The sequence below is a fragment of the Desmodus rotundus genome, chromosome 2 (genome assembly GCF_022682495.2).
Source record: "Desmodus rotundus isolate HL8 chromosome 2, HLdesRot8A.1, whole genome shotgun sequence".
NCBI classification, from domain to species: Eukaryota; Metazoa; Chordata; class Mammalia; order Chiroptera; family Phyllostomidae; genus Desmodus; species Desmodus rotundus.
This window is the reverse complement of record NC_071388.1, coordinates 17,645,471-17,669,379: the sequence shown is the minus strand read 5'-3', so window position 1 is coordinate 17,669,379 and position 23,909 is coordinate 17,645,471. Positions and strand designations below refer to the sequence as shown.

General features: G+C 34.7%; 1 protein-coding gene across 2 annotated transcripts in view; it reads right to left on the bottom strand.

The window, feature by feature from the left end:
* TMPRSS15 (transmembrane serine protease 15) overlaps positions 1 to 23,909 on the bottom strand; it is a 112,232-nt gene that overhangs the window by 60,056 nt on the left and 28,267 nt on the right. For both annotated transcript variants that reach the window (XM_045194895.2, XM_053919370.1), the window contains exons 8-13: positions 20,312 to 20,420; positions 14,027 to 14,133; positions 10,942 to 11,082; positions 9,732 to 9,881; positions 547 to 652; positions 102 to 252 (exon numbers count right to left, since the gene is read on the bottom strand). In XM_045194895.2, the coding sequence (XP_045050830.2) occupies positions 102 to 252; positions 547 to 652; positions 9,732 to 9,881; positions 10,942 to 11,082; positions 14,027 to 14,133; positions 20,312 to 20,420 (764 nt within the window). The remainder of the gene's footprint in view (positions 1 to 101; positions 253 to 546; positions 653 to 9,731; positions 9,882 to 10,941; positions 11,083 to 14,026; positions 14,134 to 20,311; positions 20,421 to 23,909) is intronic.

Below are 23,909 nucleotides of genomic sequence, written 5' to 3'. Positions count from 1 at the left end.
TTAGAAAATAAATTATTTCAGCATATTACCATAAATTATAATTGTATCACCATTTTTAGAATGCAAGTAAATGATTATAAAACACAAAATATTTTGCCAACCTTAAATTCCTCTGTTTCATTTATTGTTACTTGTCCATAATTCCAGCTTTTTCCATAATTTCCTTCCTTTTGGAAAATTATCTTCTCCATGTTTTGGTCGCTGCTGATATTAATGCTTAATTTATAGACATTTTCGCCATACATGTAATACCTAGTTTGGAAGAAAGCAAAAGTGATTGGAATCCTAAAACACTAGAATAAAGACATTTTAGGATTCTTCTAAATCCTTTACTGTCTTTGAAATATCCCCTTTCTCTTGGGTGAAGGTGTTGTTGGAGAAAGGGTGGGGAGTCTCCTAACATTTTACTTCTTTATCAGCTGGAAAAATAATGGCTAATTCATTAAAACATGGGACAACATCTTAGTGAAGTTGAGACCTTGCAACACAAGAAAGGCAGTGTCAGTCATGAAATAATACGCTATTCAACATGTGTCTACACCATACCAGAAACTAAGGCACACTGGTTCCAGAGTGGGCTTCAAAGGGAGGCTTAGAAGTTTCACTCTTTCTTGTCTACCTCCTGGTCCAGTTGGCGTGGAAATGTAAAATCCTGTAAAAAACGCCAAAAGGTTTTACTTCCGTTAAATATTAGCATTTCATTATGTGAGATATTAGCAGAAAAGAACAACTTTAAGGTGGAAATATAGTTGGGTTGAGTGACAAGGACATTAGACTGCAACCCAGAAGGCACCGTCTCTGGTGTAATACATTGTTACTTAGGAAAAGTGCTTCTCAGTGCAGCGCTTAGGAATGGGCTTCTCAAGGCTATATTCTTAGCCTTGAACTGGAGCTAAGAGTACAGCAAACTTGGACTTAATGCTTCCATGTGATTGTTTCCTCATATTATCTTATCCAAATACCTTTTATTTCCCATTTATTAGATGCTTTAATTATTTCACTCTTTAGAGACAATCAGTCCATAAGGCTAATTAGATATACCACTGCAATAACCTCTGATGCATGCAAGTATTTAAATATAGATTCGAAGACAAAGCTAAGAATTTCAAAGACCATCAGTATTTTGTTCCATTAGCTACACTGCATTTCTATAAATAAGAAACTACCTAATTTTATAATGGTTTCATCTTCCATATTCCTTTGGATGATGACTAATCAGATCACAAGGAAGCAGGTAGCAGGCTAATCCACATAAAAGCTTTCTAAATGCTCAAGCTAGTGAGTAAAGTGCTCTCTGATCTGAAATTCATTATTCCGACAAATGATTTGAATCATTTGAAGTGTGGGAACAGTCACTGGGGTGAGAACACCTTGAACATTTTCTTAGGGGAATTTAAACTGTTTTTAAATTCTTAGGTTGCAGCTCAAACATTATGACAGAAAATAGAATCATCCTAACAAAATATGAAGAATATAAAATATCAGATAATCCTAATTTTATTGGTGTTTGTTTGAAATCAAGTATATTCTCTCTTATGCTTTCTAACAGAATTTTTATAGCGAGTGCCACATATAAAATTGAAACATTTATTTATAACGCAGAATAAGGACAAGACATGAAGAAAAATGCTAGTAGAACTACCAATAATCAGAGCATATTTAAATCAGTGAGGCAAAAATTATTCAGAATAAATAAGTATTTTATAAAGGTGAAATCCTGGTCAACTATCTTAGTAAATATAATATATTCACATTCTTTGAATTTAGATACAAAATATAAACTAGAAAGGGATGTGTGTTGAACATTTTATTATTAACTCATTACTAATATTTTATAGAATGCTGTAATATTTCATGAGTACTTACTTTAGCTATATGGTTAGTGCTTAATTATTTAACTTATTAACAAAAGCAGCATAGATACAGAGGAGATATTCAAGAACTCACACTCTAAATGCCCAACTCCAAGTCCCTTTTGAGTTGACCTTACTTTTAGTTGCTTAGAATATAGCTGAGGAGGAAATAAAATACCACTGAATACCAAAATTCAGCACTGAAATGGCTAGCCAATTAAAAAAACATTTCTAGTTAGCTGAAATTATACAACATAAACACACATTGTGTTCTTATTTATGTTTGGCCATGTTCAACGTCAATCTGTTATAATTTGACATTTTTTTACTGGAGTTTTTCTGTTACCATTAAGCCCTCCCCACACCCAATCACCACACTGTTGTCTATGTCCATGAGTCCTTTTTCCTTTTTTCTCAATCCCCCCACCTTCTAAACTCCTCCCCCACTAGCTGTCATCTGCTCTTCATCTATAAGTCTGTGTCTGTTTTGCTTATTAGTTCAGTTTGTTCATTAGACTCCACATATGAGTGAAATTGTATGGTATTTGTCTTTCTCTGACTGGTTTATTTCACTTAGCATAATGTTCTCCAGGTCCACCCATACTGTTGCAAAGGGCAAAATTTTCTTCTTTTTTATGGCCAAGTAGTATTACATTGTGTAAATGTCCCATAGTTGTTTTATCCATTCATCTACAGATGGACACTTGGGCTGCTTCCATATCTTGGCAACTGTAAATAATGCTGCAATGAACATTGGATTGCTTGTGTTCTTTTGAATTAGGGTTTTGGGTTCCTTCAGATACATTCTCAGAAGTGGAATTACTGAGTCAAAAGGCAGATCTATGTTTAATTTTTTGAGATATCTCCATACTGCTTTCCATAGTGACTGCACCAGTCTGCATTCCCACCAACAGTGCAAAAGGTTCCCTTTTGTCCACATCCTCACCAGCACTCGTTGTTGACTTATTAATGGTAGCCATTCTGACAGGTGTGGTTTTTATTTGTATTTATCTGATAATCAGTGATGTTGAGCATCTTTCATATGTCTATTGGTCACGTGTATGTCTTTGGAGAAGTGTCTGTTCAGGTCCTTTGCCCAATTTTTAATTGGGTTGTTTGTTTGGTGTTAAGTTTTGAACATTCTTTACAAATTTTGAATCTATTGTTTATTTATTAAGCAGTAATATATTAGAAGGTTTTAGAGTGATTAAGGTATCATGATGTTATGAGTTTTGTATTGCCCAGTACCTTATCAATTTTGCATAAATAAATTTCAAAAAACAGAATATAGTAAAAATCATATAAGGTAGCATATTTTGGAATATAATAAAATGATATATTGAATTAATATTTCTGTGACACCTGCTAAATTCTTTAGTTAAAAAATTAGAAAATGAAAGAAATTCTTTATAAAATTATGAATTTTAAAAGTAGAGAATTGTAGTTTACATAAAAATTTACATAGTCCTACTACCAATTGTCCTTAAATATCCTCTACAACATCTTGCCTGTAGGGGTCACTTCATCTCAGCGTAACACAGGTCAAATGCAGCAGGAATCACTGCATCCCAAGGCAGTCCGATTCTCAATGTAATTAGAAAACTCCGTTCTTTTTAAACAGCAAGCTGTGGTGCATATATTGTTTCTTATTTTGCCTACTAGATCCATTAAGGATAAGACGAATTTATGTCAGCTCTACAAATATTTGAAGGCCACTATGAGGCCTCTCCTAAGTCCATCCCTTTTGCCTTCAATAATTTTAATATGACACAATATCATTTTGCTTCTCCATTTGATAAACTCTCTGTTAGTTGTACTTCCATTTGGTTCTACTCAGAGTAGGGGAACCAGAAGTCCACACAGTATTTCTACTGGAGTATCTCACCAGGTGCTGAAGTAGGAACATCGTAACACTCATGTCTATGACTAAGTCAGACCCTCATGGCTGCTACGATTTCCAAATCTTTGCCCCCGTTCTGTAACTCTCCAGGAGAAGTTTTCATCACCTACACCATTGCTTATAGTGTCCCTTCTGTGCAATCTAATCGGTCCCTTATTCAACATCTTTTACCATCTGTTTACATTTTATTAAACCAAGTACAAACTCACTCTGGTGTTTGAGTCTTCCTGTATTATGACTTCAATATCATTTTGTAGTCATACTTCTAATAATTCATCTGTTTACATGAAGCACTTCTATAATAGATTATTTTAATTTTTTAAGACCCACAAATTTTATAACTATTTTTCTGTTTTCCTGTCCTTCCACTTTCTCTTCCAATTCTACTTGTCAAATCCTACTAATTTTTTAGTCATTTAAATCAGATTACTATCTCCTTCAGAAAGCCTCTCTTAGTCCTCTTAATTAGAAGTGACCACTCCTTTTGAATTCTCAGTTGCAAGTATACTTCTCTGATGTCACTTAAAAGTTGTGTATATTTATGTCCAAATGTGACTTTTTAAACTTATTAAAACTTAAGGAAAAAGAAAGACACTTTGTAAATTTTTGAATTCTGTATATATATTAGGTGAACGTTCTTCATATTACACTACTTAGATACATGTTACACTAATTTGACTTGCATTTTTATTCTTAAACTTACTGAAGTACTACACAAACAAATGATTGCCCTGATTGGTGCAGTTCAGTGGGTTGGGCATCATTCCTCAAACTCACTGGTCTGAAAGGTCACTGGTTTGATTCCAGGTCAGGGCACATGCCTGGATGGCTGGCCAGGTCCCCTATTAGGGGTGTGTAAGAGATAACCAATAGATTTTTATCTTGCATGTCAATATTTCTCTCCCTCTCTTCCTCTTTCCCCACCTCTCTCTCTAAAATAAACAAAGAAATAAATAAACAAAATCTTTAAAAATAATAATTAGATATTTTTCATTGCCATATGAAAATTTCTATCCTTACATAATAATTTCTTTTAAAATTCTTCAAATTTCTTGAATATATTGAGAGCTCTTGGAGTTAACCTCAGAGTCAGTTTAAAATCCATAAAATTGAATGTGTTTTGTTAGTTTAAACACACATTGAGCCTTTTTCTTGAGCTGTTAGGTTTTTCTAACAACATCCTTATCTTTTTTCTGCTTATTTCTCCACAAAGTGATCCTCACCTCCCCCCACTCAGGATCCCAATTAGAGAGAAAAAGTGCTGGATATGTTCTGATGGTGCTGTAGAAACAGCAGTAACTGGAGAGATAGTAGAAATTTCTGGAAACTTGGAGACCACTCTTAAGAAGAAAATAGACTAACATAATTCACTTTGTAAGTTGAGATTTATATGTCAAGCCAAACCTAGAACCTAAGTATCGGAAGTTTTAGATTGGAAAATGATCCAAATTTAGATTCTATCAATATTAGAAAGTACTATTATTTTCTAAAATTCAACATCACAGCAAACACAAGGACATAAAGACAATTACTTTGAAAACACTAGAGTTATACTTATTTTATAAAAAGTTTATATGCTAAACGAAATGTAGATACCTAAATAACTTAGTATATTTTTGAAAATAGAACAAAATAACTCTTTTCCTCCCCAGCGCACTACTTAGAAGAGTACCACAGTATGCCTGTTGAATACTTGTGGCATCAAAAAAAATCATTATAATACCAAAATTTTTATAGCACATTTTATGTGCCAGGCATTTTTATACTTTAAAAACATAATCAGTTTAATGTTCATAACATGCCTCTAGGGTCCCATACTGTTATCATCAACCCCACTGTCCGGTTGAGGGAGCCACGGCACAGACAGAAGACATAACTTGTTGAAATGGCAGAGCTGAGATTTACACCTAGCTAAGACTTCAGGGTCCTTAGTGTAATGATCGTTACTACCACACTGTTCTAACCACCAAGCATTTGAAACAACTATGATTTCATTGAGAAAGGCCAACTCAGAAACTCTTTGGTCTGTCTAGCCCTTGGTCTGTGTAGTGACCTCTACACTTCTAAAGTTTTCACATTGCTAATCTCATTTTCCCTGAAAACTCTGAACAAACGGACCACTTCTGAACAGTGGAGAGAGATGCTTGCAGAATCTCCACCAATTCACTTTGCTTCTAAGAGCTACAATGGACTGTGTAGAAATTTAGGAGCTGACGCTCCAGCAGGAGAGAGAGCTTCAGAACTCAGAAAGTTAAAGGGCTTAGATGTTCTTCCCTAAAGCAATGCTAATTCAAAGTTTGTCTATTTCATTCAGACTTTCCTTTCATTTCAAGGGAAGGCAAAGAACAAAAACCCCTGCACGGAGGGGAACACACAGCAGGAGGGATTTAATTCTCTTCCATTTCAGAGGTAGGATGTTCTGACATTAAAAAAAGCAGGTTGGAAGAAAAATGCCCCTGGCAGGGGATGACTGGTAGATCATAAAATCGCTGGTGTGAGAGATGGAGAAGACCTATTAAGCCCTATCAACCATTCTCATTACTCTGCTGCCTCTCGTGGGCTCGGAACTGCACTGACTGGTCTCACTTTAAATGACTCCTGCTACATGACTTCCCGAGACTTCATTTCTGACACAAATGTTTAAAACCTCTACCTGACATTCAACCTGCTTCACTTTGGTCAGTTTCATCTTATTTCTTTAGTTATTAAATCTGTTGGCAAGCTGAAACCATTTCTCTCCTGTAATGTACTTCTATTCTTCAAATATCAGTGAAATTATTTCATCTCTTATTCTGATGACATAAAAGTAGAAAAATGATAATTTGAACATCAAAGATTTCAAGTACATAAAAGGTATCTGTCATCGTGAATAGCTATGAATGCTTTCCGCACTTTCTGCTAACTACTCTTGTTCAAGTGAGCTAGACACTATTTTTTATTACAGTAAAGATAAAAAGCGGTCAAATTATTTGACTGTTTTAGGTCAATCTTCTCTAGATGGTCAGGGTGATTATCATTTTGGAGTCAGCCTTCACTTTGTAGATGACAAATTTATCCATGGAGGATCAGGCCCTGAGAAATAACTTATTCAAAAAAGATTAATTAAGATTATGAATGTCATAATTTTTTTTGTCATTACCACTCTTTGATAGGAACTAATTTCTTGCATCCAGTCTGACTTTGAATGTATCATTCTTTTAATTTTAAATCACTCATATCAGGTCGTTCAATTCTATCACACTGGTGCTTATGTGTACTTTTTTCAGTGATACTTTGAGTCACCTGTCAGGTACTTAACATTCATTGTGTATGTTGTTCCTGCAATCTGTCTCCAAATTGGTACCAAGTGACTGAAGGTCATAATTTTTAATACTAAACATATTTGGTTTAATGAGACTGGCCATCTAAGCAGACTATATATTTTTTTGTTGTGCATAGGTCCACAGTGATAGCTCATTTAGCAGGATCCTATTAACTTTCAGACTTTACCCAGAATTGGGCTTTCTTCTCACTGTATCTGCTCCCACCGATCTGACAATCCCATGCTCTCTTTGCCTCAAGCAATAGCCTTCCACTAGTCTCTATGACAACATTCTTGCCCTTCCACAAACTGTTCTACCAGTCAATGAATCTTATCACTCCTGTGCCCAAGAACCTCCCACACGTCCTCATTTCACTGAGAACAAGTGGCTCTATTTATGTCATTCCAGCCATGCTGGCTGGCCTCCTGGCTTTTCTTCCAACAGGTCAGGTGTGCTCCATTTAGAGCCTTTGCCCCTCTTTGTTCCCTCTGTTTGGTATCATCTTTCAATATATTTCTAATTCCTTCAATTCCTTACAGCTTTGATTCAAATGGCACACTGTCAATGAGCCCTAATCTGATCACTCTATTCTAATTTGCAGTAGTACCCCGACACCTGCCTTCCCCATTGCCCTTACCATACTTTTCCGGAGCACTCCTTCACCTTTAAAATACCTCCCAAATGTAATCGTTGTCATGCAGATGGCTTCTTCTCTGTTTTTCTTTGCTAGCTAGAATGTGTTTTATGACAGCAGAAAATCTGATTTATTTTGTTCACAGATATATTTTGACTGTCTGAATAGGGCCTGGTGTTCAGAAAATTTCTTCTTGAATAAAGGAGTGGAAGAAAAACTTGAATGGGGCTTTTAATGATGAGTATGGAAATAGATTAAAAGTAATCCATTAAGAAATTTTTTGATCAAGTTGTAGTGTGAGGTACCATATTGTGTTATTGTAGGTACGCCATTGTTCAAAGGAAATGGATCAGTCGGACATATTTCTATCTTGAAAAAAATTAACTCTAATGTTTTCTTACTAGATGTAATTAACATTTGACATTAAATCAGCCACTTACTTTTCAAGTTATAAAAATGAGAATATTGATCTCTATAAAATAGGTGGCTATTAATAATAAATTACAATGCAAATATGCTTAGATTCTTTTTATGTTGTAAGCAATTTCATTCCATCAGTAACTACTCATTTGGAAATGACTTATTGTGTCAAAGTTGTACATTCATTCGTGTACTCCAAAATTATTTTACATATGTACTTATTAGATTTAGGCACTGAAAATATATTAAGCATTCAAAGATTAAAAAACACAATGTCTTGCTCCAGAAATGAATACTGTGGTGAAAAGAAACAAGTAAAGCAAATGTAATGCCATGTAATAAGAAAAAAATAAAAGAGGTGTTTATACTACTTAATGGAAAGGAGGGTTTTAACATGTGGGTTCCGGACAGACTTCTTAGAAGTGGCGATATATGTATGATCTGCATCCTCGAGGCCTAGAATCCTGCGTAGTTGCAGGAAGATTTTCACATGTGCTTTTTGAATTGCATCATACTCTGATCAGTAATGTACTAAGAAAATTATCTAAATGCACACATCTCTATTCTATCCTTTTTGTAATTGTCTTTACTTTGTAAGGCCTGCATTACCTCTCGATTTGTAACTTTTATTCACTGATTACATTTGGTATTATGAACACACGCTTCCAAGGTTTTCATGGGTGGTCTTTCTACCATGAGCTCCTTATCACATGATAATTCACCATGATTTCTGGTCTAATCAGTCAAGTATCATCTCCAGTGTTAATATTTCCACTGTAAATCAATATCTCATATCCTATTCACATAAACAATGTACTTGCAACTCACAACACTTTTTTTAGGAAAAAAAAAGTGTTACGTTTTAAAGCTTACGTTTTATCTAAAAGCTTACGTTTTAGATAAGCCCTTCTCTAGTTATTTTGCTGTGGACCGAATGGTTGTGTTCCACCATATTTATGTGTTGAAACCCTAATCCCCCATGTGATGATATTTGGAGATGGGGCCTTTGAGAGCTAATTAGGTCTCAAGGTTGGAGCCCTCATGGTGGGATTAGTGACCTTATTGGAAGGGACCCTTGTTTAGGCCAATCAATCTGTGGCATTCCATTACAACAACAGGAAAGGACTAAAATAGCTTCTCAGAACTAAACCAATCTTCACTTCAAGATGTCACGACTTTGTTTACTGAAAATTCTAAGGAATTCTTAAAAACTATTAGAGCTAATAACAAGTTCAACAAGTCTACAGGGTACAAGATAAGCATAAAAAATGAATTATATTTCTATACACTGATGAATAATAAGAAAAATAAATTGAAGCAAAGTAGAGCAAAGTTCAGAACAGTTAATTACCTCACAAAAGTCCATTTAACTAACAATAGTGCCAAATTTGGGGTGACAACCCAAGTCTCTTTGTCTCTAATGGCCTCTCTGTACTTCTCAACATCTTGCACACATGAAAGGTAAAGAATATGTATTTTGAAACACTTCCACTTGTTTGTATATTTGATAATTCATGCACTTAAATGCATTTATTAGCCCATGATTAAAAAAGAAAATAGAAAAATTCTGGTTTTGCATTTTAAATGGATGAACTAGTTTGTGATTTAAATATGAATTATACCTGAAGCATTGCCAAAAGTGTGGTCAAAATCTGGTCCAGTAAAAGGAGGAAAAGTGTTTCCCTGAATCCTTTCCCAATCGTTATCATCATTGAGATCCTGGATCCAAAAGCAAAAGCCATCTTGAAAATTACAATTAATTTTCTCATAATCTGTGAATTAAAAAAAAACACTTTAGATTTAGTCCACATGTCACTAGTTGTAGTAGATTTCACTGAAAATAATCTAACCTTATAGAGTTTTTAATTAAATGGCATGCACAAAATCTTTCTTTTTAATTTTTAACTCTGTTTCATTCCATTTAGTTAAAACAAACAAACCAGATTTCTGTTGTCAACTGTGTTAGAATAATACCCCATTAAAACTTTAGCAAAGACAAGCTTCTTGGCCTTTAATTTTTACATCTTACCTCCATTGGCTTACCCACATAAACTTTGTCCTAGTCACAGAATTAGTTTATGCTAATTTTAAAAATTTACTTTGACCAAGGCCTTATTATATGAAATGTTAAAGGGACTTATCTAAGAAAAAGAAGATCAAAACTATGAACAATAAAATAAAAACAAACTCACAACTCTCAACAATTGAATCTAGAAAACAAAAACAAACTAAGCAAACAACAAGAACAAGAACAGAATCATAGATATTGAGATCATTTGGAGGGCTACCAGTTGGGAGGGGAAAGGGGGAGAATAGGGGAAAAGCTATAAGAGTTTAGAAGCATAATTTGGTAGGTCCAAAATAGACAGGGGAAGTTAAGAACAGTACAGGCAATGGAGAAACCAAAGAACTTATATTCATGACCCATGGACATGACTAAGGGGGAGGATCACTGGAGGGAAAGGAGGGTAGTGGGCAGAAGGAGGCAAAGGGGGAAAAATTGGGAAAACTATAATAGAATAATCAATAAAATATACTTAAAAATTTACTTTGAATTCTTGCACTGTATAAAATTTAATTATTATATTGATTTATGTTTTCCTCAAACCGTTTATTTGGTTCTTTTGAAGAACACAAGTTCTTTTCTAATCTCTAGTTTCTTTCCAAGTAGTAAGAAGAGAGCAGTATATGTAAGAGATACTCATTAAAGAACTTGCATAATAAAACAGATTACAAACTTGTTCTAAAAGTTTAGGTTCTGCTACTTTTAAAATTTTGTTACTGTATTAAATTATCAGAAGATTTAAAGGTTAAATTATAAACAATACTTACTACTAAGTTCCCTGCTGTTAAATACAGTGTATGTTGCATGAAAGCCAATAAAATCATTTTCATCTGATTCTATAAGAAACGTGACAGTAACTTGGTTGGAAAAAATTCTGATTGTGCCAGGATTAGTTTCCGAGAGAGAAGCTACAAAAGAAAATGAATATACATATCTATCTGTTCATTTATTGATCAATCCATCCATCCATCAATCCATTCACCCGTCCATCCATCCATTCAGCTATTGTTCTATAAATTGATGTATCAATCTAAGACCATCACGTAACTAAAATCATTAATCATATGCTTAATTTATTTTAATTGAAATGACTTTTCTAAGCACTAGAAAATCAAATTATTATATATATGTCTTGAAAAAACTGTATTTTTATTTTTAATTATTAGCTACATACACCATATACACATAAATATCTACATTCTTTACTGGGAAAGTTTCTCTAAGAAACACACAAGTAAAGCAGTTAGAAAACTAAAAGTCAGCTTGGCACTATCAGGTATTTATCATGCTGGGCTTACTGGAGCTGAACTCAGTCACAATAATGGAAACAAGAGTATTTCTTTGGTTCTCTATCCATGTAACTATAGGATCTCAAGATAAGACTTTCTGACTTAAGGATTTTTCTACCTTACATTGATTTTTAATATTGATTATATTATCTCTATTTCATATTGATTTTATCATTTTTCTGTCTTAATGAATCCAATGTACTTAGGGAATTTTTTTTCAGACTTTTGATTCTCAAGGGTTAGAATAGTGCTTGGGATATGAAAAGCCCTCGTGTTATGATTTACAAGAATTAGTGTTATATTAAATTTGCTTTTATACAAATTTACAATTTAGTACTTACCTTCTCAAAAGGGATTATATTGCCTCTCAGGGAAAAAAAAATGGTTCTAGGGGGAAAAACTTAATTTTTAAACATATGAAGCCAAGATATACATATAGTATTTAACACATGTACAGAATATCTAAAATGTTAAAATTTAATGGGAAAACAGTTAGATAAAAAAAGTCTGAAGACACTCCTTGACAGGAGTGATACTCATGAAAGGGGCAAGAAGCATTGGTTTAAATGCAAGAAGCATTTTAGTTTGATAATCTGAACTGGGCATCAGGTTGAAGTTTTTGAAAAGTACCTCACTTGCAGGTTGGGTACAAAGCACCGCTATTATTTACTGAGTTCTAGAGAAAGACCTTTTTATGAACTATTGAAAATTCCGTGCTTATCATGTAGAAGTTAGTAAGAAAAAGTGATACATGAATGACTATTTCAACAGAATCTAAAAGAAAGAACATCATAAATAAGTGTTGAGTAAATTTTAAGTAGATTTATATTTCAAAGGACCTTAAAATTAGACTACCTATATGTTATAATTAAAACATAGTTTCATATATTTTTAAAATGTGCACATTTAGTTTCTTTATTGCATTTTTCATGATCATTTCTGCACTATTCACACTATTATCCTTAATGGCCCTAAGATTTATTTATGACTTACTGATAATATAACCATATAAAATAATTAAAAATAACATTGAGGCGAATCAAAGTATTTGAAGACTAAAGGAACATGAGTTCCTTACACCTATTGCTTTTGGGCAGTTAATCTCAGTGAATTTAGTTTTCCTCATGTGTAGAGATTATAACAGCACCTGTATACTTGGTTTCAGAAAACATTTATTGGTTAAAGTGCTGAGAACAGTACTTTGCATATTGCCTGTGACTAATGTATGCTAAAATTTATTATTATCACATTAGTCCTTGGAGAAATTTATATGAACTGGCTTATTTGTCCATCTATATAAATTTTATGTTGACATAAATTTAAGGAATTGGATTTATCAACTACAGAAATAAGTAGATTAGGAAAGGGCTCGGCTCATTTATTAACCAAATATGACTTACCATGAGTTCATCTGTTTTGTGTACACTCATTATTGTATTTGTCCTTGGGGCTTTTAAAGGACAATGAAGAGATGCATTGTGTTTGATGTCAGAGGTTTTGGGTCTGATTTCTGTCTTCAACATTAACTAGGTTTGTGGACTTGTGGTATACTTTGCACATTTGTTGAAATATTAAATAAGAATATCCATCAACAGTACTCAGTAGCTGAGAGTCACACAATAACACCCAATAAAATGTACATTTGTTAGTACATACTTAAATATTTCTTAAGTCAATAAATCAATCAAACACATTCATTAAATATAATCCAATTTTCATTTCTCGTAAGCACAATTTGAAGGCCAAAATATTAAAATAAATTCAGTTATAACATAACCTTTAATAACAGGTGTCATCTGCAACCTCATCTTAGCTCTATATTTGACTATTCCTCCAAATTGTGAGGAAAACTAGTAATTCCCTTGACTCCACTTCTCTATTCTCTTGCTCAAACTTGTTTTATTTTCTCATGGAACTTCACTCATATTTGTTGGCTACCATTTTGGGGTCAGATGAAATAAACTGGGGTGGGTACACATAAATTAGTGCATTTCCTGCCCTAATTTATCAGTGCCATCAAAGTCCACGTGCATAACGACAAGTGGTTATGTAATAACAATACTACCATTTACTGAGCCTACATCCTTTCTAGTCATTGTCTTACCCACTTTATGAATAGTAGCCCTGTAACAGATGGAGCAACAGAGCCGTATTGAAAGGCAGAAAAAGGGTTCTATGAGTTTATAACCAGTGCAATGTCAGAGAAAAATAGTGGAGTAGTTTTTAGTGCTTGTCTGAGTTTAGCTTAATGGGAAGAGTAACACTCGAACAAAGCATAGTAACCAAAGATATAATTATAAGTTTTTTTTAAAATTCCACATGATTTTAAATATTAATTAGAAGAGAACCATGTGAAATAGTTACTATTTTATTGCTAAGAAAATTTTTTACATCAAGCACTAAATTATTATTTTTTATAATGAGGACTGGTTTTACTTATTCCTTTTAGAAACTTGAAATTTTAGTTTATATTTAGTTCAAAATAGAGAGAAAACACATCACTCCAAAAAGCTGCTCACATATTTTCATTCTGATAATGAATTGTATAATTGTTTTAACTTACCTCTTAAAATTTTGTTTGAACCTACACCTTCATAAATATTTAATGTGTCTCTATAATACACGTTAAAGGAATTGAAGCTGAGTTTAATGGAAAGTCCTTGGTTTACACTAAAGTAAAAGCAAAAAAAATTAGGTTACTACACTTGACAATTGTCACAACTCTTAATACATTCTAGAATTTGAATGTAATTTTCTAATTGTACTTAACAAAACACATAACATGAAATCAACACTCAACAAATTTTTAAGTATTTGGTGCAGTATTGATGACTGTCATAAAGTTGTCTGGCAGATTTCTTGACTTTTTTCAACTCACATGACCGAAACACTGTACCCATTGGACAGTGGCTCCCCATTTCCCACTCCCCAGTCCCTGGCAGTCACCATTCTCCATTCTCTCTCTCTGAGTTTAAATACTTTAGATGCATTATATCTGATTAAATCTCCTTACTGGTAATTGGTTTGTTCTTTTTTCTTAATCTAGCTAAATGTTTATCAGTTTTGTTAAAATACAAAAAGCAACTGTTTCCTTATTTAAAATTGTTTTCTTATTTTTTAATTTATTTCTGCTTTAATATTAATCATATGTTCTTTTTTTCAACTTTGGGTTCAGTTTGATCTTTTTCTAGTTCCTTGAGGTGTAAAGTTAGGCATTTATTGTTATAAACATTACATTTAGTACTGCTTTTTATCCATCCTATAATTTTTAGTATATTGTACTTTTATTTTTATTTGTCTTTAGATATTTTCTAATTTTCTTTTTAATTTTTTTCCAAGATCTATTGATTATTCAGGAGCTGTTAGAGTCTTGCAGTTTTCTTCTTCAGGAGTTTCTAATTTCTTGCTCCCTCTGGTGACCATATGTGGCACTTCAAGTTCTCTGGTTCTATAGCAGCAAGCCATCCCATTCTCCCTCGTACTCTGCAGCCACCAGGTATTCATCAGCCCGACTCACGGGAGAAAAATAACAGTACCCGGGAAAGCCCTCGGAACAGCTGCAATGTTGGAAGCAGGCTGCACTTCTCTCCGTTCATCCTGAGGGATAAATTCTGAATTGTGCACCATCTCCCAATTACGTCAAGCCACACTGACCACAGCAAGGTACCCCTGTTCCTCTTTGTTCTCAGCACCCCTCAGGCATGTGAACTATGCTGGTTCCATCAGTGCTCCACATGAGGCCCAGAAATGAGCCCCTTGGGCAGCCTATTTTTATAAAAAATTGTTTATTTATTCTTACATGTTCAAACATCAGTCATCTTCAAAGTACTTGTGATTTGATGCAAAATACCTATCAAGACTTTTTTTCCATTGCTTAAAACAATTTTTGAACTCATTGATTTTGATGCCTTTTAGTGCTTCTGCCATTTTTGTTTCGTTTTGTTTTACCTCTTTCATATCAGCAAAATGTTTCCCTTTGAGAACTCTTTTCATCCAAGGAAATGAAAAAAAAGTGGCCCAGGGCAAGATCTGGTGAATGGGGTGGTAGGGCACAGGGGTTACACTGTTTTTGGTCAAAAAATGCTGAACCCTCAGCGTGATGTGGGCAGGTGTGCTCGTAATCACCCATCATGAAATGGGCAAACATGTTGAAAGAGTCTTCAAAACAAATTCACTGAAGCCAAACACGGCCTCTCACAACACCACCAGCTGGTACACTGATACAGATGGGCCCACTCTTCAGAATATAATTCTGTTTTTTGGGGGGTCTTCCCTCATACTGTATTTGCAGCATAATAAAATTGAAAGAATATGTACTTGATTTAAAAATGCAAATTAAAAAAGTCAATTTTTTTAATTTGCAAAATTTAATTTAAATTTTTTGAAGACCAAAATATCACTTACAAAAAAGCCCATTGTAGAATATGTCATTATTTCCCCATTTGAAATAGTTTTGAAAAAAATTACTTAAAATTTGCATTGTAGTCAATTACTGAATTTCAGTATTTACTTTTTAAAACTCTTAATGAGTATTTACTTTTAAAACAAACAAGAATGAATAGGGACACTTTTTAAAGTACATGGACTTTGATCAATTGCTACCCCTTAGGGTGGAAATGCCATGTTATCCATTTCCTTTGTAGTTGTTAGTTATATACTTAATTGTCTTGCCTACCAGAAATTGTATGACTTAAATATGAGATTAATTTATTCATTCATATTCTCCAGTACTTTGTAAGCCATAGCACAACTTTTTAATACATTAAAAAATTAACCTATGTAGTTGACACTATAAGAGAATAGAATGAAAAATGTGACAGGTTCACTAGAAAGTTTTAATTTGATATTTAAATATAGGATTTCGTTTTCAGGTATTAAGTTTGGTGGAAAGGTCTTTCAGGCAACTTCTCTCATAACTCCACTGACCCCTGAAGAGGCAGGATGAGAATGTGAATAGCCTGAGTGTTTTGGAGGTAGGACAATGCTCCCCTGAACTCCTCAGAAGGGAAGTGGGCCGCGAGATGAAGCAGAGCAGGGTGATCATGTCTAAACTGGCTGAGGATTAAAAGGGCTGATAACAGGGAAAGACCTAGTTTTCAAAGCCAAGTAGTAGACTGAGAAGTGGCCAGCCTCTGAGGCTGGCTGTGGAGGATGCTGGATGAACAAGGTCTACTGACCTAGGGCGTGACAAGCTTGTTTGCTCGGTAAATTATCAGTAATCCATTGGCTAAATTAGGAAATTGTGTACATTCATCGCAAATGTAGGAAATTTTGAAATTCTGAAGGTCCTTGTTGGGAAATGTCCATTTGTAGCAAGGCCTCAGTTTTGGTAAACACTGAATTAGAATCCCGGTCAGGGGCTGGAATTTAGTCTTCAGGGAAGGGGGTTGAAAATCCTGAAATGACAGTGACTATCAGGGCAGAATCAAAAGACATCTGACCAGAAACACAGGTTTTTGAACCCGTCCAGTGTTTGCTGTGAGGGAGGTAAGGTGAGAACTCTCATCAACATCTGGACCTCAACCCAGAAATCAGGTTCCACAGTTCAGGAGTGGATTCTGGGACCTGCACGTTTAAGTGGTCCAGCAGAATTGTGAGGTGCTCTCAGGTTTCGGGGCCACTGGAGGAAGAGTGGTAGATGTAAGATGCCACACTCACGGGTCACTCTCAGGTATATTAAGGAACCGTGGGAGACTGGCAGAGGTAAAAGGAGGTCAGTGTCAGAGGCAGCAGATCTTCCCAGTGCAGAATGAGCAAAGGAGAACAAGGCAGACAGTGGTGCTGCCATTTATGTAAATTCTACCTCTGTTAGGTCAGTGCGGGGGGCGGGGGAGTGAGCCTGCTGATGAGAACTTTAGGGAATCCAGCGTCAACTCTGAAGAAGACAGAGGAAGAAGAAATGAAGAAGGCTTCAGGGATGATTTCTGTTCTTTTAATTAAAGTTTTGGTGTCTCCAGAAGTTTATATATGTATAAATCTTTACATAATGTTGTTTCAAAGTAGGAAGCTAAGGGATGCAAGAGCAGCTTCCTAGGAACCTTTGTGCACAAGAGTCCTTTGCTTTTTCAAAATAGGTAATTGAAGGCAGAGAGAGAAATAAAATTATATTGTTTTTCATTTTCTTCTGATTCAGAAAAGCACAACTCATGTGCAATAATAACCCAGGAATTAATAAAGGTAAGATTAATTAGAGAATACAATATCTGATGCTTCTATAATATTAGACATTATGGTTACTTTCTGGTTTTTCGAAGGGAATGGGTACTTTTCTAAATTAATTTATGCATTTTGCATTTCTGTTTCAATAGCTAATCATTTTATAGGCCAGTTTTACTGAGCACTTATTATTTGGCTAAGCACTCTACATTCAATATTCATAATAATGACTTTGGTCTCTGTAGTTAGAAATGCTGAATTCTATACAGGTAGGAATTTTTGGTCAAAGTTATTTAGTCATTTGCTTGAGATTGCACATCTTGCATTTGAAAAAGCTGGCTTTGAACCCACACAGACGGTCTCCAGTGCTCCCATTCTTAAAATCTGATACTCTGCTAAATGTATTCTTAGCATAATTCCAGGGCTGGGCTGGCCTAGCTGAAAATATAGATTATTTGCCTTTTAAACATTTCTCCATCATTTAATTGCTCATCTTCTAAGCCTGTAGGAAAAATTATTGCCCTTACTCCAACTTTGATCACCATTAGGAAAAAGAAGCTGTCAGGAACAATGCTTCTCTAATATAACAATCAATTTTGGAAAGGAAAGAAATAGGCATATGATTTATATAATTAACTAAATCATAATTTTGTCATGAAGTGCAGTATTTGTTTAGGTTAATATTTTATATTCTTTGGGCTTAAAATTATCTATTCACTAATGATGGATTTTTAAAATAGTTTTTTAAAATTAAGTAATGAAAAGGAAGTAAAAAGAACAGAACCATACAAATCTTTAATTAGCATAGTGGCATTATAACATAAATGATATTACTATTGTAGCAAAAGTTCATTGTTTTCTGCCTATAAGCCTTGTAAATTTGACCTAGAGTTATTAACTGGATACAGCAATTAAATTATTTTTATTTGACATTAATAGAATTTGAAAGATTGCATGAAGATATCATTGAGGATTCATGCTTTTCCCATTTCCAGAAGTAAATTAAGATTTTTCTAAGGTTTTCTGCTGCCTTTTAAAGTAAGAAATAGAGTATTTTTCATTTTACCTATGAACAATGCTAATAACCATCTATAAATGGTTCTTTTTAAATTTGGTAAGATTATATTGGAATCAATGTGCCCTGAATTGGTTAATTATTCACTTGGCAGGAATTACTTAGAATTGCCCTTTTATTTTTTTGATATTTGGAACAAAATTGTATTTATCAATGAAAAAGCCACTCCATTTCATAAAATAAGTTTTCAGGTTTGAATCAGTGAGTTGAGCGCTAAAAGGTGCGCAGCGACAAAGGACTGAACGCACTGTGTCAGGCCTCGCTGCACACTCAGGGCTGGGAGACGGCTGCGTGTTCACTACTCACCAAAGACGCCCGGTGCGCCGGTTTAAATGCAAAATCTTGTCTTTGGCACACACGCAGCATGTTGTTGGAACATGAAAACAGGAAATTATGCCCCTAGTTACATTACATGGCTTTCATGGAGCTTAGCTCCAAAATAGAAATTATGTAAAGAAACAGGATGTTCTTATTTTGAGTATAGCCAAATAAATGTGTTAAAACAGTCTTTCCTTCACACCCCATCCCATCTGCGGGATATGTCTACACAGGGAACAACCCCTGTGAATTTTATGGGGCCATTTCCTACTATTTGTTTGGCAAGAACCGGAAGCTCTGCCTTTTAATCTTCTTTAATCAGCTGTTATACAGATTCTCTTAGCTTTCCATTGAATCATCACAAAGCTCAAAACTATTTTACAGGAGGATGGATTGGGAAACCATAATCTCATCCAGCCGTTGAAAAGAACTAACCAGAATGTCATTTTTTGAAGTCAATTCCATAGAACACGTACACTGAATGCTCTGTGGGGGGAAATGTTCAGGGGCTTCATAGGAATCATATCTGTGGATATTTACATCACATAATACCTTATTTGAAGTGATGAGAAGTTATGTACACTTTTTAAAAATTGTGATGTGTTTATTTCAGTATTTCTTATGTGTGAGTAAAAATTGTTTTCCCTTAGAATATCTGGAGGAACAGGTAACACTCTTCCATGACAAACGCTTAGGTGCACAGCACGGTAGGTCAGCCTTCAGCCGTTTGATTACTTTGACCATCATAATGATTAGATTGGTCAGCTGAATTAAGAGCTTGGAGGTTAAATATATAGCAACCGATCTAAGTGTAATTCAAGATACAGTGAAAAGGATGTATGCAGAGGGCGGTCCCAGCTCTTACTCTGCAGTAACTAAGTCGCACCATAGGCGATTTCCATAGAGATGCTGACATAATGAGAGAGAAACTATGCTGGCACGAGGGGGTGTGTGATGTGACGTGTCATTTCTTGTGATACACAGAAACACACATGTGCTATTTAATTTGGCAGCACCTGATCTGTGCCAACCTCAGGAAAAAAGAAAACTTGCTGTAGAGTTGAAGGAGATGACTTTAAGTTTTAGAGAGTATTGTTCATAGGACAGAAGACCTTTTTAAAAGGTAAAGAGCAAGCGAGAAACTTCTTGGACAGGTTATCAGTTGGGAAGGCTTTGCTTCATAGCTATTGGAAATGTCAGTTGTTAAAAAAATGAATATATCACTAAAGGTGGAAAGACTTATTACGTCGGAGAATAACTTTATGACTTTAATAGCAGGGAATAGAAGATGTGTATTACCGTATAATCCACTGGCAAACAACACTTGATTTAGAAGGCTTTGGATAAGAGGTAGCCTCGAAGGATCCCGCAGATCCAGTCAACAAAAATCTTCCATCACAAGCTGTGGCTGTGAAAGATGGCAATTAATGTTAGGCAAAAACAATCTTGGAAGGATTTCTCAAATGAAGTGGAATTTAATTTGGTTAATGAACACTTTACAGAACACTTACCACTGAGTCTGTGCGAGGCGATTTTACAAAACCGAAACGATCCCACGGAAGTAGATCTCGTGCTTCAGATCACTGGTTATCATCAGACACTCTTACCCACCCCATTACAGAGTCCTTTCGACAAACATGTTATTTCTAAATACTAATGCCTTAGTATAGTCTTTCATATTTGGAAGGAAGTAAATATAACTGAATTGTGAACTTCCAATTTAGAAAAATACCTACTAATATCTTGATGTATTTTCCCCATAAATTGGAGCTAAGATGAATTTCAAATATATGCAATAAGCACTATGTCCTCCTGAAATAATCAGAATGTGGCCAGGGACATGGTCCATATAACAAGGTGGCTACAGAGAATTCAATTTATTTTACTTCATCATTCTTGCCCCTTTTATATGGACTTGCTTTGTAGCTCAATATTTTCATCCAATATTCCTGAATGTCTTATTTCCATGATTCTTCATTTTCCTCTTTCATAGTAATTCTTGTAGCACATTTCATGTACATTCTGTGTGCTTCTTTGCAATGTCATGTGTTATTAGAGATCTTTAATTTATATCTGAATCATTTCAACTAGACTAAAATCATCTCGAAAGCTTGTGCTGGGTGGGACCCACACCCTATAGCATGTTATTTTGTACTTGCTGTGTATAGTGTGTGCCAAAAAACCATTTGATTTGCACAATCTTTAGTTTTATTTAGATTATTGTCTACATACTTAGTTACTTAGTTCTGTTGATATGTATAATGGTATAAAACAATGACTCCTAGACTGTGTTCTTTTTCTCCTGGTGTGTTCTTAATTCCTAATATGCCAGAGGCCTTGATGGAAGCTAGGGAAATCAAAGAAATTCATCAAAATTAAATTTCTACTCTTGGAATCTGAGTGCTGAATAAGTGAATTCTAAATTATGGATAGAAAAGCCCATTGTGATGTTATACAGCAACTCTGTTAAATTATAAAGTACAAGCTATTATATGACATCAAATATTTTATATAGGTGAAAAAACTAAATAATAGAACAGCACATAAAAACCTTGGTAAAAATCTAACACTTTTAGTTAGCTTTTAACAATTTTTGGTATAATTGGTATAAAGGATAAAAATTACTTTGGTAAGTGAAATTTTAGATTCAAAGACTTTTTAAGAACAATGACCTAGGAATGGGCTGCATTGGATTATGACTTGATAGCCTGGTTTCCTATAGAAGACAACAACAAAGAACAAAAACTGAGAACAGAAAAGATAATAACCCAAGATGCAAGGATTAAACCCTGAACAATTTGTTGCAAACCTCAGGAAAGAGATAAAATTGTGGCTTGTTGAGAGAAATAATCTCCTTTTGTATAATCCTGGAACAAACAAAAGTGGCTAAGTCTAATATATATGATTTCAAGATAAAGTAAAATGTGCGACCTTTTAATGCAGAGCTTAATAATTTTCTAGATGTAAAAGAAAATCCCTTTCACCTTCCACTCTGCCCACCACAAATCATACCAAATAATTGGGACAATTAATCACTTATCTTCAATGACCATAAAAGTAAGAATACTTTATGTGATAGTTATTTCCCTCTGTCCATCAGTAGGTTGCAGAGGACCTAGGGGAGGACCTGGGCCAGAGGGGACAGTGATGGAGCTGGCATCCTCGCTGCCTACATAAAACCTCAGCCCTCTGCCACCTTTTGTGGACTGTGATATAAATTATAAATAAACCATTATTGTCTGAAATTGCTAAGACTGTTTATCACTGTATGTAGCCTGTCCTAAAGAGTACGATCAATTTGTCCTCTGTTGTAAAAAATTGCTGAGTTTTAGTGGGAAGGGAGAACCTACAGGTCAAGTTCTTCTCTAAAGGCCTTTAGTAAATTCCTGCCTGCAAGTAAAGAGGAAGAAGAATATTCCTGAAGGCATTTAAAATAAAATTGCAATAGAATTTAACTACTTATAATAGCTAAGTTCATAATATCACAATATTATTATTTCAAGACAGAGGTTTGTGTTAGAAACTTTATATACTTTCTCAGTTAATTTCAGGATATTTCTGGAGAATGTAATTTTACATAAGGCAATGAAGCAGGATAACCTTTTGGAAAAACAGACATAACCTAGCTGTGGCTGAGTAGGGTTACTAGGTGTTCAGGGGTATAGATTTTTAGACTACAAAGTGCTTTCCAATTCGGTATCAGAAAAAGTTCTGAATGGGAGATAAATGAGCCTCTCAAATAATATCAGCCATTCTACTGCACTATCTGAAGTGCTTCCTGTAATGGGCTGGGGTTTATAAAGGGATGCTCTTAGCAACCTCTGGGAGCTCCCTCTGCTGGCTGAATATTCACTAATTGTGTGTTTGTGCACAGGGCATTGGATTCTCCAGGATGTTCAAACCGAACTTGGGTGGATGGGTTCTATGCCATGCACCCGATTCTACTGTGCACACACAGAGCAGTACACAAACAATCTGTGGGGACTTTTGCCAACTTCCAAATAGACCTGAACACTGGCCTAAAAGCTGTGAGTCAGCATCTTCCCTTCTCACAGGTCAGCTAAAAAGTGAACATTTCTGCCTATGCAAACCTAATCAGGAGAGAAAAACAATTTAAAGAATTCTTGGCTCAGCTATAGTCAGCTGTAAGTTGTGCAAACCTAAATAACTAAAGACTAAAAGAGGATGCTGTGTGAGAAAGTTAACATGAACATGACTATTAATAACATAAACTAGAATTACAGAGAGAAACCACATAGAGAGAGCATTGGTCAATTTCACATAGAAGGAATTCCCTTGGATTAATTTTTATATGAATGTGGATTGATGGACAAGGGCTTTCATGTAGAAAAGCCCCTCAGGTTGGGGTTGGGGCGAAGCCATTGGCTTTGGGCTCGTCATTCAATGATTAAATGATAAATAAAACAACTTATATGCCTGAATTCTAGCTGGATTAATATAGATGAATTGATTGATGTGTGCACTTGCTTATTCAAACATTTGTTATATTTATTTTCCAAAATATATACACTGCTAATTTAAATATATGAATAATGAAGAGAATCAAGAAAAATATGAAATGGAAGTCTAGGGGATTAATGAAGCTAGTGACACGGATGGCAAAGTGACACTAAAGTTCAATCAACACAAAATTTCCAAGATACGGAAAAGTAACAATGCACTTTGATTGTCCTTAATGTAAACTAGAGAATTAATTCAGTTCTAACACTGAGGCTGATGCCATGAGTTTACAGTGGCTCGGCAAAATAATTCGTGGCTTTCTAATTTGCATTAGGACAAGTTGTTACACAAGATCCATCTCTGGTAATTTTTAAATGTTCACCAATATTAACTTATCATAAAAATTATTAACTCCATGCCAGTGAAGACCAAATTA